This window comes from Struthio camelus, chromosome 6, assembly GCF_040807025.1.
Source record: "Struthio camelus isolate bStrCam1 chromosome 6, bStrCam1.hap1, whole genome shotgun sequence".
Taxonomy (NCBI): Eukaryota; Metazoa; Chordata; class Aves; order Struthioniformes; family Struthionidae; genus Struthio; species Struthio camelus.
Window position 1 is genome coordinate 1168777 of NC_090947.1, and position 17651 is coordinate 1186427.

The 17651-nt window shown below is 46.7% G+C and overlaps 1 protein-coding gene across 3 annotated transcripts in view; it reads right to left on the reverse strand.

Annotated features, from left to right (window-relative positions):
* COL6A2 (collagen type VI alpha 2 chain) overlaps positions 1 to 17651 on the reverse strand; it is a 39385-nt gene that overhangs the window by 2386 nt on the left and 19348 nt on the right. For 2 of the 3 annotated variants that reach the window (XM_068947700.1, XM_068947699.1), the window contains 13 exons: positions 16494 to 16556; positions 15989 to 16051; positions 15465 to 15527; positions 14833 to 14895; positions 14349 to 14399; positions 13421 to 13456; positions 12461 to 12523; positions 11832 to 11894; positions 11502 to 11537; positions 10996 to 11041; positions 9934 to 10086; positions 9216 to 9668; positions 8858 to 8896 (listed from right to left, as the gene is read on the reverse strand). In XM_068947700.1, the coding sequence (XP_068803801.1) occupies positions 8858 to 8896; positions 9216 to 9668; positions 9934 to 10086; positions 10996 to 11041; positions 11502 to 11537; positions 11832 to 11894; positions 12461 to 12523; positions 13421 to 13456; positions 14349 to 14399; positions 14833 to 14895; positions 15465 to 15527; positions 15989 to 16051; positions 16494 to 16556 (1192 nt within the window). Of the gene's footprint in view, positions 1 to 3591; positions 5244 to 8857; positions 8897 to 9215; positions 9669 to 9933; positions 10087 to 10995; positions 11042 to 11501; positions 11538 to 11831; positions 11895 to 12460; positions 12524 to 13420; positions 13457 to 14348; positions 14400 to 14832; positions 14896 to 15464; positions 15528 to 15988; positions 16052 to 16493; positions 16557 to 17651 lie in introns of those variants that run through there. The other variant, XM_009680566.2, reaches the window with a different exon arrangement.

Here is a 17651-nt window from a genome sequence, read left to right on the forward strand (position 1 = left end):
TGTCCCCTTGCAGCAGCTGTATTGCATTTGACATTCTTTTGCATGCATTGTTTCTTTAAGAAACATTTCAATTTCTGCGTTTTTCAATTTTGTTATGAATTTTTTTTATAAGAATTCTTTTGAATTTTCTTCTCCGCTGAAAGCAGTAACTAGGAAAATGATTACAACAGCAGCGTTCATTTGTGATGTTCATGCTATGACTGGCCGCTTCCCGAGGTATTCCATCATGGTGGTCACAGAACAATAGCCATACTATGCACTGTCAAGCAATTCTATGATGAGGACTCCACAATTGAATCTTGAAAGGGATGAGGTGAAATGATGGAGCAGACGCCATGTTGTGTTGTATGACTGGCAATCAACAGGAGATTCTGGAGCAGCTTCAACCTGAACATCCATTTCCAGCAAGGGGTAACTTCCATTAAACAGGTTTCACATTAGGTTGAATCTCAGTGCTATGAACAAGCTGTCTACCTGACAAAGTGCTTTCTCAGTGCTGAATACTGTTATACCAGGGGCTGAATTCAGCATGTGGGGTGCTGAAGTAAAGCGTTTTATAATTCCTCATATGATCTGAACAGAACGAATGCCTGTCTAGTGGGAAAGTACAGCTATACACAACATACAACTTGGCAGGTGTGCAGTGCATTGAAAAAGTCACAGGTAACTGCAGGTGACTGATCACAGAATTTGACTCTACTTCCATCTCCATTTATATGGTCGACATGCAGTGAAGGGCAAACTTGTAAAATATTTTAAGCAAAATAAATCCATGCGCTCTAGAGACTACTGGGCCAGTGTGCAACATGAATTCAACAGTCTGGGACTGTGCTCTCAATGCAGCAGAAACCCTGATGTCACAAATTGTTGTACTCTCAGATTATTTGGCACCACTTCTAGCCATGATAGAATAGTAATACATGATACAGGAACTTCTAGTACTTTTGGTTCACCCTAATTTGCTGGGCATGGCAAAAGTCCATATTTGCATTTATGTTTCATGTTCACTGACTTTGCAGTCTTGCATTTCCTCTTAGCCTACACTTTAAGACATATCTATAATGATGCCATGTCTCGAATGGTGCTTACTGTACACTGACTTACTGCTAACAACAGCCTTCTGGACTGCCTGTTCTGATTCAAGCAGAAAGCCATCTCCAACTGGAAGCAACGGATATTTCTCCATGAGCTGTGTATAACATCATATTTCCAAATTCAGTTCAATACTCCACTCTTTTAAAGCAATAAAGGGATGTACTCACCTCTGACTGACCTTCTTAGAAAAACGTTGTCTAAATGTACATTCATATCATAGTTACCAATGCACAACCACTGCTACCAGAAGGATATTTTACCTTGGCAATACCTGCACCAGTGAACTTCAGAGCCCTACCTGCTCCGTGTGTGTATCATGTAGCCATGAAAGGGGAGAAGCGTGCCCCTTTCAACCATGTAATCTGAAATTTAAGTAGGGCTTTCAAAAGAGGAGTGGAAGTGAGGGCTGCATATCATGCCAAAGAAGTGTTACAGGTCTTTCTCCCCCTGCTACTTGTCTACATGCAGCCAGGTTTCTGGTGATTACAAGCAAGAACTCCCCGCCCCGCCCCTCAAAGGACCTGAAGTGAGCTTTAAGAGAGCCTAGCTAGGCAGATTGCCGCTTAGAGTGCCACATCACTCCATGAAGCTTCAACCAGAGCATAACGTATGGCTAGCTCTCCATGGAGCTGCTCTACAGATGTCTGCTGCATGAGTACTCCCCAGAGAAACTCCTCTTACTGCTCATTACTCCTGGATGGAGGGGGCTGCCTTTGAGCCATGTCACAGATAAAGCTCCTTTACACATGAGTTATCCCATGAGACCATTAACACAAATGACGGTGCCGCAGCAACGAAACCTCGGGTCCTGTTCCATTCCGTATCACGCTTTGGTTGCACCCTGCTCTCATTTCGGGGCAGACGTTGACACAAGTGTAGCAAGAGCTGTGAATATGGCAATACCTACAGAAAATATGCTCCTAAGTATGCCTGCTACCAACAGAGAGAAGAATTTAGGGGAGACAAAAGAGCATTTCATCTTCCAAGGGCCTTGAGATTTTCATCCTTGTCTGCAGATGATCCTAGGAGATAAGCCCTCGGATGCACCACCATGAATTAGGCCATCTAATCTCTTCATATCCTGCTTTTAATTGGAGTGCCAATCCCTTTCACGCAGCTTACAGTGAGATACGAATGCCTGTAACTCAGCATACCACACACTGTGCACCAGGAAACGTCTGAGGCAGTCTAAAGGAAGTAGCACAAGAAGCAGAACTGCAGAAATATCTCAACTTTCTTGCCATTAATAACCCATCTAATTATGTACGTGTGCAAGGTAAACCTATCCATTCACATAATGCTCTGGCTTTTTCTAACTGCAGGGTAACTTGTATTTCCTCTAACATTTCACAGTAGAGATGAAAGAAATAATGAACAAGTGAAGTGGCTTCCCAGCCCTTTCCTGGGCTTCCCCATTCACAACCTCCTCCCATGTCATCTGAGAGGTAGGAATTTTCTTTTCCCCAAGCTCTGATGTGTGTCCTTCCTTTGCCCAGGAACTTTACCAAGTCACCAAAGGAACTGCTGCTGTGTTGAAATCTATCTGGTTTTGTCAAAGGGATTCACCAGGATTATTTTATCAAACCATTCCATCCACTTGCTTTTGTCTAATAAGGGTCAATGCAAATACTGCTCAGGCAAAGAGATTTTTTCTCATAAATATTTTTCATAGTTAATTGAAGATTTTTTAGAGGTAAAAAAGTTTGTTTACAATGCTTGTACTGCTTTGCTCGGAAATGTTTCCAAAAGAAATGGAATAAACAGCCACTGTGTGATGAGATCTAATCTCACTTTCCTAAAGATTTATTGAATTCCAATCTTGCCCAGCAAGACAGCTTATCCCCAAGATGTTCCTTTCAAAATAGCATCTCCTTTGGCCTTCCAGTCGTACACATGCTCCAGGACTTCTCCTTAACATCATGACTGGAGCAACATAATTACTTTGAGTTTAGTCTTCTCAGCTGCGTCCCATCAGACTAAATCACATGCCAATTTTAGGATAAAAATCAAAATAGAGTAGGGAGTCTGGCCTCGCACAGACCATCCATATGCGGATTATAATAAGATGTTAGCATATGGATTCAGATACAGACAGATCATCATCCTTCCGCCAGACCTTTGAATAAAACTCTGAGCAAACCATTTAAAGCTAGGAAGAGTGTTTTGAACTCTTTTTCCATTATATTCCAGTAGTGGAATAAGTACTAAAATGTTGAGAGAAAGATTGTCTTTGTGCAGTGTATTTGGCTTGATCATGAGCTGAATGACAGAGACACCTCAAAGTGCCTGTTGCTGGACAACTTCTTGTCTAGTTGGGCAAGCCCCAGATGTTGAAACAAAGTTGAAATAAAACCTAGCAATATGTTCAAAGTGGGCAGATTCCTCATTCCAATTCTAATTTTTGAGCTTGGCTACAGTTTGGTAACTGGCTCCACTTTACACACCTGAAAACAAACTTTATGATAGGCCAAACACATTATTTGAAGGCTGTACATCTCCGTTCTGCCCATTAAATAGTACATTTGCTCAGCAGACTTTATTGCAATAATACCATGTCAGTTAGAGAGGTTGCAAAATTCACTGGCTGGAACTAAATACTTCTACTCTTGCATCTGTACACTAAATGCTTGTGTTCTCTTTTTATAGCTTTACAGGGCAATGTTTATTTTAGAAGCACAAATGGCAGTCATCTGCCTGACTTTTTGTGAAAGCCATTGGTAGCTGAACTCATGGACATATCACTCCGAGCCTAAGTCAAGGTACCCACAGCACAAGTGGTAGGCCGACAGTCTCTCTGAACCAAGACTAGAATTGGTTATGGATTTTATGGTCTATACTACATCATGTTTAAATACATGCTTTTAAGTATCTTAATGTATCACACACTTATGACTGTGCAGTCATGGATTTTGCTTTGGACTTCCTGGTCCTACATAATCGGTACCTCCTGGCTAGGAACAGATATACGTTGCTATTTAAGACAGAGAGAAAAAACCAAATATGCAAGCAGAGTAAAAAGCACACAAAGCACATACTGCATATGTTCTGACAAAAGCACTCCTCGGGTTTTGGTACTCTTGATGGAAATCCAGGGATGCACTCTTTGATGCTTGCTCTTTCCCTTTAATACTACAAACTGTCTATTGAATGGTCATATAGAAACACTAACTCAGTGAAAGGAGATGCACCTTGCTCCGCCAGTCTTGCCACACAAATGGTTTGCACAGCCTGAAGGCAGAACCCAGTTATCCAGAAAGAGAACACAGAAGACACTTTAGAAGCAGTCAGCAAAAAGATACATAGGAAAGTGCGGGAAAAGCACATCACTAGGCTGTCTGCAAACAAAGGGCTCAATCCTGCCCTCAGTCACATGTGTGCCAGCAGTCTCATCGATGGCGCCTTGCACTCATGTGTGACTGAGGGCCGTGCGACAGTCTTTCACCCTGCGACAAACTAGCTTGCCAGTAGAGAGTGGGAGTGTTGGGAAGGTTAAAGGGGGAGCAGCTTGGTTGATTCAGAGACCAAGGCAGAGAAGCTGTCCTGCTAGCGGCTGGACATTCCTCCGCAGAAAAGCAGTAGGTAAAGCAAAAGCATCTCTTGTAATCTATGGAGAAAGCCACCATGCTCATCAGCCAGCCAAGCTGGAGAGATCCACCCCGTGTCACATATCTGGCTGAGCGTAACCAACCTGTCTCACTACCTGTGTTTCTCCTAAACTAAAAGCATCTATCAATGCACCCATCCTGTCTGCCAAATAGGCACTTGAGGAAAGATGTTTACAGGTCCAAATTGTTCTCCCATTTCCACTCAGCGTCTGCCTTCACCCACTTCATGTGATCTATAATGGAGATGTCAGCAAAGCCCTAGCACAGTTTCTGGGTCCCCCACAATCTCGCTGTGCACCATTTTGAAGGTGTCAATGAACAGGTCCATCCACTCTTGCCGCTCATTTCCAGTGGCAAACTTGGCTTTTTCGGCGGTATAGGCCAAAGTGGCCACCAGCTGGGTGTACATGCTGGGGTCCTGGGTTTCCCGCGTGGAGTTTAGGAACTGGGCGATCGAATGTATGGTGCTGGGGAAATCTATGTTGACTCCCTCTTCCATGGGGCGGAAAATAAGTGGGTTTACGTTCCCAGGGTTCCTGCCATCTGTAAGTGAGCGTCAAAAGAATATTTTCAGGGCTTTCTAGCAATGGCTGTCTCTCTGAATGTACCTGGCTTTTCTATGTACACTGCACCAGATGAGAACAGAGCTAACAAGAGACAGAGAAGTAAAGATCAAAGCCAGACTCTAAATTTCAAGATCTAAGTCTCAACAGCCTTGTTAGAATACATGTCCCAGGGCTAGATGTGGCTCCTCTGGGGAAAGCTCTTCTGGCCTTTTGCAAGAATGGCTGGAGCCAAAGACAACCAGGTGAAGGGAAAACTGCCAACGGCTTGCAGAACAGCCCTTAAAGGTACCTAGGATAGAGCAGCTCTTCAGTGATTAAGGAAAGATCTACCCCAGTAAGATCAGATGAGGGGAATACAGACCCTACTGCAACTGGCACTTCTACAGGTTGGGGGTAAGATAGTTATTTATATTTTATAGATGTTCTACCTGGGGCATCTGACTCGTGGAATTAGGTATTACTAAATCCTGAAGAGCACTGGAAACACAGAATAAGTAAAGACAATCAGTTGTTTATTTTTGAGAAATGAATTAACTTATGGACCAGGTAACTGTCTCACACAGAATCTGAGAGAATAAACTGCATTTGGTGATTTAGTGACAGGGAAAATACCACATTTGCTTGAGGAACCACATTTGTTTGAGGAACCATGGGATTCTCACTGAAATCACACACACATCAACCAAGAGTCCTCAGAAAAGGACATGAAAATGAAATGGCCCGGTCTCTTCCAACAGGTCTAGCATATTCATGATGGTGGAAGAGCAGTATTCAAGAAGACGGCCAAAGGGTCCAATTTTTTCCTTGGAAATAGGATTGGTTGATACCAGCTGTCAAGTAGCTTTGAACTCTGTTACATGCAAACTGTATGCATGATGCTATACAGCTGGGGAGCTAGAAAGACATCTAAGGGAAAGCATTACATAAACTCCTTGCCTGGCACTTAGCCCTCTGTACTTTGACGAGAGTTAATACTCTGTTCTGTATAATGTTCCTGTGTGACAGCTATGGCTACTCAGGATCCTAAAAACTTCAGTTTCCACTTGATTGCACTGAGCTTGTATTTGAGTAAAACCCCAAAGCTTAAAGCAAAGCCTTTTGTATGGGTTAGAAAGAGCCTCACAGAGCGTCATGCAGTTTCTGTCAAAGCAACTGGTAAGTTCAGGTTTGCTCAGCATTTAACCCCACCTGGGCCCCATACCAAGAAACACTCCAGGATCCTGTAAGAACCACAATGAGAGGTGATAAGGAGACACAGGCCTGTCCTGAAAACAAGAAAAACTGGATTTCCTCAAGGAACAAAGGACTGAAAGGCAGCATGCATTCCTGGCTTCCTGAATCCGCAGATGAGAATTCATAAAGTTGGTGACTTGTCTGGCTCTGCAAGGTAGCAGAGAGGACACTGTGATATAATACCTGTCCCTCTCCATATTCTCCTGATGTAACATGTGTCTCTCCATATTCTCATGACCATATTCAGGCTGGTGCTCAGGTTGTTCCTTTAAGTGCCAGGACTGCAATTCTGAAAGTCTAAGGGCAAAGAACAGGGCTGAGTATAGCTCCCTCACTGAAACTATTTGGCCTACCTACCACTTGGACACATGCCTTGCATATGCATTAAGCTCACTCACATACCCTGCAAAGGTCAACAACTCCATTCAAAGGGTGTGCATATGATTTAGCATCAGCTCTTGAAAATGTTCTCAGAGAGTCAGAGGAAGCTGAACACTGATGCATAAAAATTCTTTGCCATGGTTTCAGAGCAGCTGAAAATCTGCAAACTCCATCTGCAAACTGCATTCCTTATTTTACTTGTCATCCAACATGTTTCTTTACTGCTATGTGGATGTGATCACTGCAAATCCTTCTAGATGATGATGGAAACACATCATGGACAGTCCAGTATAGCAGGTGGAAGGCGCCTTGCGCAAAGGCCCCTGAATCCCTGGGCATCATTTACAACGCACTTAGTCTATTAGGCCTAGCACAGGTCCTTGCACACAAGGACAACTTTCGCCCATGTTGAGATGGGTGTATTGATACTTTCCACAGAAGGGCCGCTCCTAGCACGCCACATTGTTCCAGCTCCCACATCCTGCAGGGCTGGAGGTATATAGGGCCTGCACAGGGTTGTGCCCACCTACGGCATGGCTTGAGGGAATTGTCCAAGAGGGAATCTCCTTAGAAGCCTCCTCGTATCCCATCTGTCATTTCTGTTCTGGTCTTCAAGCATGTCAGGTACAAGTGAACTGTTCTCACCTTGTATCAGGAACAGAAATACCCAAGTGCACTATAATGAAAGGACAGCCAAGTTCACCTTGCTTTGGAGGGTTATGATGGCCCAGACCTAGAAGAACATGAATTGGCCACTGACTGCTCAGGTCAATCTCTCTCCTGCAGTATTCCACAGAAAGAGGGAGGCTGCAAAGACCAAAACCTTTAAAGACATCTGAGCAGTCACTAGAGTGACATGGAAAAGTTGCCTCCTCATGCATGGATCCACAGGACATAGCTCCTCAGAGTACATGACAGAGGAATGTGCCTGGACAGCTCAGCACCGCAGTACGACATTGCTTTCTCTGCGTGCCCAGACGCAAACATTCAAAATATTAGTGTAAAAGTCAGATTGTAGACATGAATAAATATAGCTTTTCTGACCATTCTGGGACCAGTTTTTCTTTGCTTCAGTATGGAAATGAAAGGCAACTCTTTAAAAATGAAAGTTGAGAGTTGAAGCTTGGGACTTTCAGAAAAACATAATTACGGCAAAAGTTGGGGTAAAAAAAATTCATAAGAAATGGCGAAACTTTTCCCCCTATATGCTTTGAACGTATCAGCAAATACTGTGTCTAAAGTATTTAAACAGACAGAGAGACTTAGACAGCCAGTATCTACAGAAATTCAGGTTGCACATCTGTGCCTTAACAAGCGAAATATGATCAAGTAAAGCTACCTGCGGCAAGCAGCAGCTCTCTCTTTTACATCACAGGATCCTTACAGCCTTTTTGCTTTGATCTAACATCCTGAGTTAATTGTTAATTAAAATACAGCCAGTGTTAGAGAAGCCAAAGCTTTCAGTCCGCTACAATGTCATTTTCCAAACTGTCCCTACTCCCTGCTCTGCCCTCATCATTCACATACAGCATCCTGCCCAGCGCTGCAGATTTAGCTGTAGATTTCAAAGGACATATAGGTTGGGAAGTTTAGCAAGGAGGTTTTAACTTGATATATAATAGAAACAATGAGTAAGTGAGAAACTAATTACTGAGTCTGGAGGTCGAAATGTGGTGGCTCCCAGGAATTTGGAAATCTATGTAAAGTTCTGTTGCTCTCGGAAAGGGAGAAGTATCAGAGCTGAGCAAGGCTTGTGCACTAACATGGTGCACTATTACCTTTGAAGAGAGCTCAAAGAACCAGGAAAAGAGAAAACCTGGGGCCTTTCCTGATGTAAAATAATACTATTTCCCAAATTCCCTGCCATTCCAAGTGAGTGAACAGGACTGAACACTCCCTCCCAGTCCTGAGTCTTGTGCACTCTCCCCTGGACCTAGCACTCTGTGCTGGTGGCACGAAGCTACTTGTAAAGTTTACCTGTTTGACAGGGCAGCTCGGGGCAGACGATCTGTGGATCTGGAAGGAAAAGAAACAAGGAAAACTGAGTGATGTACTGCCATCCCTCTTTACTGCTTGAGCAGTCAGAGTAGCAGGTCGAGGCCCCTCACATGGGGAAAGGACACCACAGGATTGCCCTGAAAGGCTGTCCCTTATCTAAGGAAGGACTGTCTATCCAGGGCTACATAACCCTGCCAGATGGAGGTCAGGCCCCCCACCCAACCTGCTGGGCACAGCAACTCTGCAATTGCTGCAGAGCACCGTACATGACTCCCACCCCAAACTCTGTGTCTAGGAAACTTCAGTTCCTATAAGAAGTTCAGGGACAGGTACAGACCTGGGCAGAGCACATCCTCCATCTTGTCAATGAATTCCTCCGCCACCAGGTCTGAGAAGAGCCTCATCTTCTGGACTCGCTGGGGTTCATTGCAAGCAATGGAGACCAGGGTCTCACTCTGTTCTGGCTGATCAAACATGTCCCCAATGCCAATGGTGTTGACGAGCACATCTCTACCACAAAGAGCCCTTAGGTTCTGGTCATCATCCCGAGGGTCATAGCGCCCATCTGTTATCACCACAGCAAACACTTGGGCTTTCTCTCGCCTGCTTTCCTTGATGAGCTTGTTGTAGGCAAATTGAAGAGCAGATGGTGTCCAGGTGCCCCCAGCAATCCACTCCAGACGCTTCACTGCTTCCTTGAAGCTCGACAGTGAATCTATGCGTTCATCATCAAGTTTGATTGCTTCAAAGGTCCCGTCATGACTGTACTGCACCACTCCGACTCGGGCACCTGACAATAACATGCCACATTACCTCGCATTGCATCCTCATGGAAAAGTTGAGAGAGTTAGCAAGCTTTCATATCTGTGAAGAGCTGCCCAAATGGTCTATTAGGCGGGGAAGGGAAGGGAGGAGGGAGCAGAAACTACTACAAGAATGCAAAACAGATGGATTGCACACCAGGGCAGCTACAGACATATGTGGAAGCTGGACGGACACAAGACCCTTTTCTCTTCCTCATACATGCCCCTCTAGCCCCACAACACACTCCAGACCTGTTTCTGACTTGGGGTCCTTGGCGATAGAGCCCAGCCGGCTGACCACATTGACAACGAAATTTTTCTCCAGGGTGAAGTTGGTGTAGCCAATACTCTCCGAGCTGTCTATGACAAACATAATATCCAGGGCACCACAGCGCTTCTCACAGTCTGGGGAGAGAAACAGAAGGAAGAGATCTCAAAGGTTAAGGGCAGTGGGAACAAGAGCCACCAGGGCAGAAGAGCTCATATACAGGAAGATGGAGTCATTTAACATCACACCAAGGATTCAAAGGGTCTGCTGTGCTTCCTGCAGGCAGCAGTGCAGGGATAATTCTATGTGCATCTTTCTGTTGATATGTGTCAACAGAAATAGGGTTAATCCTGCTGCGTACTACGCTCTATTGTATCATCTGGACCATGCAACTTGATTATAGATCACTGCTCCTGCAATGGCAGAGCTGAATTTTGGAACATAAAGCAGGCAGCCCCAGCAGTGCCACACTAAGTGGTGGGCTCAGACTTGGGTGAGCAGGTGAGAATTTCCTATGATGTCTTTCTCTGCTACCTCAACTACAGGGTACAGCATTACACAGAGAACCCGAAGAGCCTTACTGTGCCAGTGGCTCAATGTAAAGGGCAGAGCAGAGGCCATCCTGAAAGGGAGACAAGGTGCATGGGATTTCCTGGATCTCTATCTCCCGCTGAGACTGTTTGTATTTTTGTTGACTGCCCTCTTGAGCTCACAGCGGCAGAGCTCCTTCAAGGATGACTGTCAACCTGCAGTTGCTCTGCTGCCTGCTGATGCTGTCTAGGAAGGAGGCCAGCATCCTTGCCCCTAATCACCTCTATGGAGACACTGCCCAAAGGAAGGAGAAGGCCTTTACTGATCTCCTGCTCAGAGGCAGGCTGCTCTACAGGCAGCCATCTGTGATTCTGTGAACCTTTGAAGTGACAAGGAGGCAGGACTGCCCTAGAGACAAAGGGAGTCTGTCTGCCTTCCTTCTAAACCCAGCTGGTTGTTGTCCCCCTGCCTAACAAATGGTTTACAGTTCCAAAGAGAAGCAATAGTCAACTCACCACAGCATCCACATGTTTCTCTCACATAGGTCATCACATCACAGTCCTGCCAGCAAAGCAGAGAGACAGGGTTCAGGGCGAGTGCTATCCCTTCCCTTCCAAAGCAACCAGGCAGCCCTACCCTCACCCTCCGAAGTGGAAGACTCTCCTTTCACTTCCTACCCAGCAAGCCCCACTCTTTTCTCAGTTTGTGACTGTTTCAGCTCCCACTGGAAGTTACATGTCCCTCACCCAGACCTTGGCAAGATGGCTTCATTCCTGCCCTATTGCAGGATGATGGCACCCAGCTCTTTTCCAAGATCTATCTCTGCGTGAGATAGTACCTAACATCCTGTTTCATGCTCAGGCTGCGTGCTACCAAGAAAAAAAAAGCGGGGCAAGGAGGGAAAAAAGGAAACAAGGAAACAAGAAACAGGAAACAAGAAAAAAAAAGAAAAAAATCAAGCTCTGCTGGTTGCCCCCAGGGGGAAGAACACTTGGATGACTTGAAGACCAGTCCTACTTACAGTTAGGCCAGGATCTCCTGGTGGGCCGGGAATTCCCTGTAAGAAGAACACAGTGTTTTCAGGCACAATTTTCCTGGGAAGACTAGACTTCAGTGCCATCAAGAACCTGGCTTTTTGGAAACGTCTGCCATGGGAAGAGTAGGAAAGCCTCTGTGGTAGCCGGTAGATGTGTCTGACAGCTGGAACGCCCATAAGTCACCTCCAGCAAGTCCTGCTGTAAGGAGACGTGCTGGGGCAATCTGAGCTTTAGAGCAGCAGGCACATGGGAGAAGTGGGGAGAGGAAGAAGGAGTTGGAGCATCTGGTCAGACATGACGGCATGATACTGTACCTCAGGGCCTGGTTCACCAGGTGGGCCTCGGGGTCCAGGCTCACCTCCTGGGCCAGGATCACCCTGAGAAAGAAACAAAGAAGAGTCAAGCATTTTCCTGACAAGGCTCACGACCCCTGCTGCCGGTGCTAGGGGCTCCTCCTGACCCGCCCATCAGGCATGGCCCTACTGAGTGGCGTCACCAGCCTGTGACAGGCAAGCTTAGAGACAAAGGACAGGAAAGATGGCTGGCAGCGTGCTCTCCAGTGATTCTGCAGCTTTATTGCTCAAACATGGGAGAGCAGAGTGGGTACTCTGGCAGAGCACCCTCACATGTCAGGTGGCTATAAATCCAACACATCCAGAGCACTCACAAGGGAGTATGTGGCGGTGACACAGTTGACCCCTTCTTTCAGCCCTCACATGTTGTTCTAGCATGACCTGACTGACCTTCACAAGCACAAATTTATGCTATTCTTATAAAGAGACAATTACTGGAGGGCTATGGGCCAGTGGTCAGCTAGTGGGAAAATAACCCAGCAGCTCCCGCTTTTGATTCTCAGTTTCTGCAGGGGCTTTGGCAAAGGTGTAAAAGGAGATGCATGCCTTCCCTGAGCTGAAGCTGCAAGCAATACTGAAAGCATACTTACAGGTTCCCCTTTCTCTCCTTTTGTGCCTTGCACTCCTTTTGGTCCAAGCTCACCTCTTCCTCCCTGTTCAAAGAAGGGAGAAACAGATGAAACAGATCCAGCACCGAGCACATACGGATGTACTCAGACAGATGAATTACTGCTAGTGAATCCATCAAAAACATACGTGTGTCTGGCCTGTCTATCCCAAAAGAGCACCCTCTAAACCAGCAGCTCAGCAGAGAGCAAATAAATAGTGTTTACATAGGCCACTCTCTAAAAGGCAGTACTGAAGAATAAAGAAGCTTTACAAAACATATTTGAGATTTCCTCTCAAGGAGATAAGCATGAAAGCTATACTCAGGGTCAGGCCGGACACCTACAGAGCTGGCCCATCTATTTTGCTCAGTACAGTTAATATTCACAACCAGACTGGAAATGCACAGCTCTGGAGAGAAAGCCTGGAGTTTGCTGTGGGCTAAATAAACCTCTGGTCATGCAGTGGTCACAGGCTACTTCAGACAGTGTTTGTTCCAGAAAGTGGAGGCGTCAGCAGCCGTCTCTCACATGGTGCTGCCATCCTTGAGTGGAGTGACCGAGCTTCAGAAGTAGAATGTAGAAACCCCCTAAGAAAATACTGAACACTTGAAAAGAGGCCTTACTGCTAGGCACAGCCAAAGCTCAGGTTGCCTGCACAACTCCCATGAAAGGGTTAGCAGATCATTTGAAGATGGAGAAACAAATCATTTCCCCCAGTCACCTTCTCACAGCAGCTAAGCTGTTTCTTTTGTCCTTTTACTTACAAAGTGCAGCATATGAAGTGGTGGGGAGAAGAAAACCTAGAGATGTTTGCTTGCAAGGAAGTAGAAAAGCTGCTGCAGGAATACAGGTTCCTCAGCCACTCATTCAGAAAGCCAGGAAACAACTACCTTGCATTGCAGTCAGGCCAAAACCAGACTGACAAGGGGCAAACATTCTTACCTTTGGTCCCAGCTGCCCCTTCTCACCCTTGTCACCCTGGGAAGAGAGAGGAGTGCGTCAGCATCTGACCAGTAATGGATTTGCATAGTGCACACCTATGTTTGAAGGCTATACTCAGGGGCTCAAAGCTAAATGATCAGTGAAACTAAGGACTGACAGCTGGGGTGGTGGGCACATGCACCTCCCTGTCATTTCAGTCAAGGCTGGGGCCCTCTGCGCTTCTGACATTGAGCTGAAGGAGCTAAGGCTGGGTTCAATCTCTATGAAGCAAAAGGGGAAACTTCCTACTCACAGGGACAGGTTTTGGACCATGGCCAGGATGTCCAGAGGTTGATGTCTGAATCTCTAAATTTACCAGCTCAACTGGGCGAGTCAAAGAATTATTGCCCTGCTCTCCTCTACCACAGACAGGCAGTTAGGCAGTCAGTTTGCAGGACACCATGGCCTACAGTGAATGCAGAATGAGACTCGCTCCAGCTTCTTTAGAAGAAGGGGTTGCATTTGCAGTCCCAGCTCTGCATTGCCTGTTCAGTTTTTGACTGCAGTAACCAGTGGGTATGGGACAGGAAATCTAATTTCCCCAACCTAGTTTCCAAGGGCGGTGAACAGATCTGATGTCCCAGCATTTCTTAGAGTAATAGTAAAGCTCCCTGACAGGGAATCCTCCTTGGAGCCCTTCGGACATGTGTGAATGAAGCATCCCTCTCCCCTCAATCCAGAGGGCAGAAAACAGACTGCTGGAAAGCCGTGGAAAGACTGCTTCCTGATCCCCTTTGCAGACTTCATTTTCTCATGGCTCTCATCGTATTTCTCTCCTCCCTTTGTCTTCCCTGAAGCTGTTTGGCTTCACTGTGAAACCCTCCACTGACACAAGCTACCTCCAAAGCTGCTCTAGTGCATATACCTGCACTGCATGAGCCATACGTACCTGCAGTCCTCTGGGGCCTGGATAGCTAAAACCAGGTCTGCCTCTGTCACCCTTTAGGAGAAAAGACATGACCGATCAGAAACCAAACCCAGCCTTTTCTGCCAGGGACAGCCAAGGCCATTTTCATTCACCCCCCAGGGGAGAGAAAGCACCAAGAGCCATGACTTCTGCACAGCCCCCTCCTCTAGCAGTTGGGCCCTGAAACATTGGGAACAGCCATTTAGAGTGAGGCTTGAAAGGATCTTGGGGATATCACACGCCAGGGATACTCCTGAATCTTTACAGGGTGAGGGATGTAACCAGATCTGTTTTGGCCAGAACAAGACCTAAGTCTTTGTCCCACAGAGAAGACTAGGCTTGAGCCGTTGCTGTTTCCAAGGCACATAAGTGGGTCAAAGAGTTTCTGCAGCAGAAACTGGCTTAAAAACAAAAAGCAAAAAACATAACACTCTTAAACGCACTGAGTTGCATTCAGAGACTTTACCTTTGGTCCTGGTGGTCCTGCATCACCTCTTGGGCCCAAGTCACCAGGATCCCCACGTGATCCCTGCAGGATAATGTTGGAGATAGTAAAAGGAGTGTATGAGAATATTTCCTGTAGCTCCCCGGCCATATGGGGGATAATGCTGGGGAAACCAGCTGTTGAGACAATGCAGTAAGACCATCTCCCCTCCCAATACGGTTACTGCAACAGTGACTAATTCATCACTTGGGTTTCTGCATCCCACAGAGCCAACCAGATGTCATGGCACCATTGTCAAAATGGGGTACTGGATTAACCACAAACCTAGGCCGAATAAGCATTTGGAGCAGACCCATCTTCCCTAGCTAAGTGCTCTGCTCTGATGCTGTTCCCTCCCGCATTATCTTGGGAACACCTGGGTGGTGGGAGTGATGGACAAGTAATCTTGCTGAGCACTGCTTAGCTCAGAGGCAAGGACTCCTTGATCCTAACAAGGACTAGCAGGAGGCATCTGGGCTAGTTTTTGAGCCTCCCTGCAAGAAGGTCTTGCAGTTTCCCCTCTGGGGGTGACAGTGCAGCCAGCTTATGTTGTTAGGGCAAGCTATCACCACAGAGGGAGGACAGGGTCACAGAAATGTCCTAGGACAACTTACTATATTGCCTGGCTCTCCCACAGCACCCGAAGGGCCTCGAGGTCCCGGCAGTCCTTGGTCTCCCTGGAAAGCAAAGCAAGAATTGAGAATATACAGGAGCAGATACAAACACACCCCCTCCAAGCCATATGGCCTCAGTGTTGGGTCAAGCAAGTGCTCTGGCACCAGAATGATTCTTCTGGCGACTATGGAGTCCTAGCCTCCCATTTCGGTCTCTCTGAATGAAAATCCGTTCTGCATGAAGCTCCTCTTCTGAGGGCAAGCTGTCTAAGTGACTATCCCATGTAAGAGAGAGAGTTCTCTCCAACCACAACCTCCCAGCTGAACTTTCTGTGCAGAGAACACCACTCAGCTGTGGGACCAGCCCTCTCTCTGCAGAAGCACCTGTGGAGAGTGAGGACTGTCCAGCCAGAGGGAGGGGATGCCTGCATCAGGAAACATTTGGCAGGGGGAGCTGGTGAGCTGTCCTTGGAGCAGTGGCACTCTATCCCTCTACTGATTACTGCGACCCATTACTTGCTTACCCTTGCTCCTTTGCTTCCAACCTCTCCGGGCAGGCCACGAGGACCCTCTGGACCAGGATCTCCCTGTGGTGAAGGTAAAGACATTCCTTGTCAGGCACATCTCCCAACTTTATGTGTGTGCTTGGCAGGCCTCTGAGGAGTGAGGATGGGTGATGCTGTTCTTGAACCTAGAGCTTCTTAGCACCAGTTCAAGAGAGGATGTTAGGGCAGGGTGCCCTCTGTACACAGCTATCAGCCTTAAGCACTACTATCCTTCATCCTCACTCAGCTCTGGATCAAGTCCTAGTAGAGTAGGATGTGCCTGCTCCTTTCAGACCTTATTGTCACGGCTCCTTGAGGTCAGGGCAGGCACCAGGCACAGTGGGAGCAGAACCCACATGCAGCACTGGAAAATGCATTTCCCAGCTCTGGCCTTGGGCACTTCCACGGCTCAGCCGGCAGTACATCACGCAGGCCTACACATCTCCGTCTCATTTGTAATGGTCTGTGCAGTTGCTTTACTCACCCTTTCACCCTTGGCCCCAGGGCTCCCTTTACTGCCTTTCGTCCCTGGATCTCCACGTCGACCCTTGGCAGACATAGAAAGCAATCACATAAACTGGATGCAAACACAGATGCTACCTGAACTGTGATGCTTGGCTGCCTCTGCCTTCTCCTTCCTAGCTCAAGAGTCATGTTTCCTTGTCCTCCCTTCGTAGCATGTGCCTGGCAGCTGGGGAACATGCATGCCCGTGCTAGGCACTGCTTGGGGTCTCTTGGGAAGTCAGAACCAGACTGTTCTCTTGGGAGGGTCATTGTTGCAGTGTCCATACTAACACTCATGCTTCATGCCCTCAGGATTAAATACTCTGCTTTATTTTTAGCCTATCTGCCTTGTCTTCCCCTGTTAGCAGAAGGGATCTTGCAGAAACACATCAACTGATCTGTACCAGCTAGGCTCTGGCCTCTTGATGCTGGTGGAGCTGTGCTGCTTTATTCTTCCTGGGGAGGTTGTCTTCAGTCCGCTCCTATGAGAAGCCAGCGATCTGAGGACTTGCTAGAGGACAGCCAAAGCGTACCTGGGCATGCACAGAGGCATTTGTGATTACGTGGGAATATGGGGTGCTTCTCTGAAATGGTTAAAGTGAAATGGTTAATGGTGCTGACTTTAAGACATCAAATTCAGAATTATATAGGTACTCCTCTGTTAAGATGAGGAGGACTGTGTTTCAGCTTGCTGAAAGAAGCTCAAGTGGTCCTTGGGCTTCATGGTTTTAATGTTTTCCTTGCAATTAAGGGGAATAGATAATATCTAGTTGGCAGGAAACTGCCTAAAGCAGCTGCAAGAAAATAGGGGAAACCTATGTACATCATACAAGAAGCACTCAATTTAAGCTACTTGCCACATAAGAAACATTTGTTGCCTCATCCTCAGTGCAAACTGCCATGACAAACTCAGAGGTAACTCTCCTGTGTCCTTACACAGCCCTGCCAAGGTTAAGACGAGCTCCAGGCAGGCATCAGCACTCACACTGGGATTTATCAGGAATGGCAGATAAGGACATAAGCACCTATGCATCTTTTGGGATGCAGAAGGCAGGGCAGGCAGGCTAAAAGAGGAGTTTCTGGACTTTGCTCAGCCATCAATAAAATAGGTTTCTGTTGCCTTCCTTGATGGCCTGTC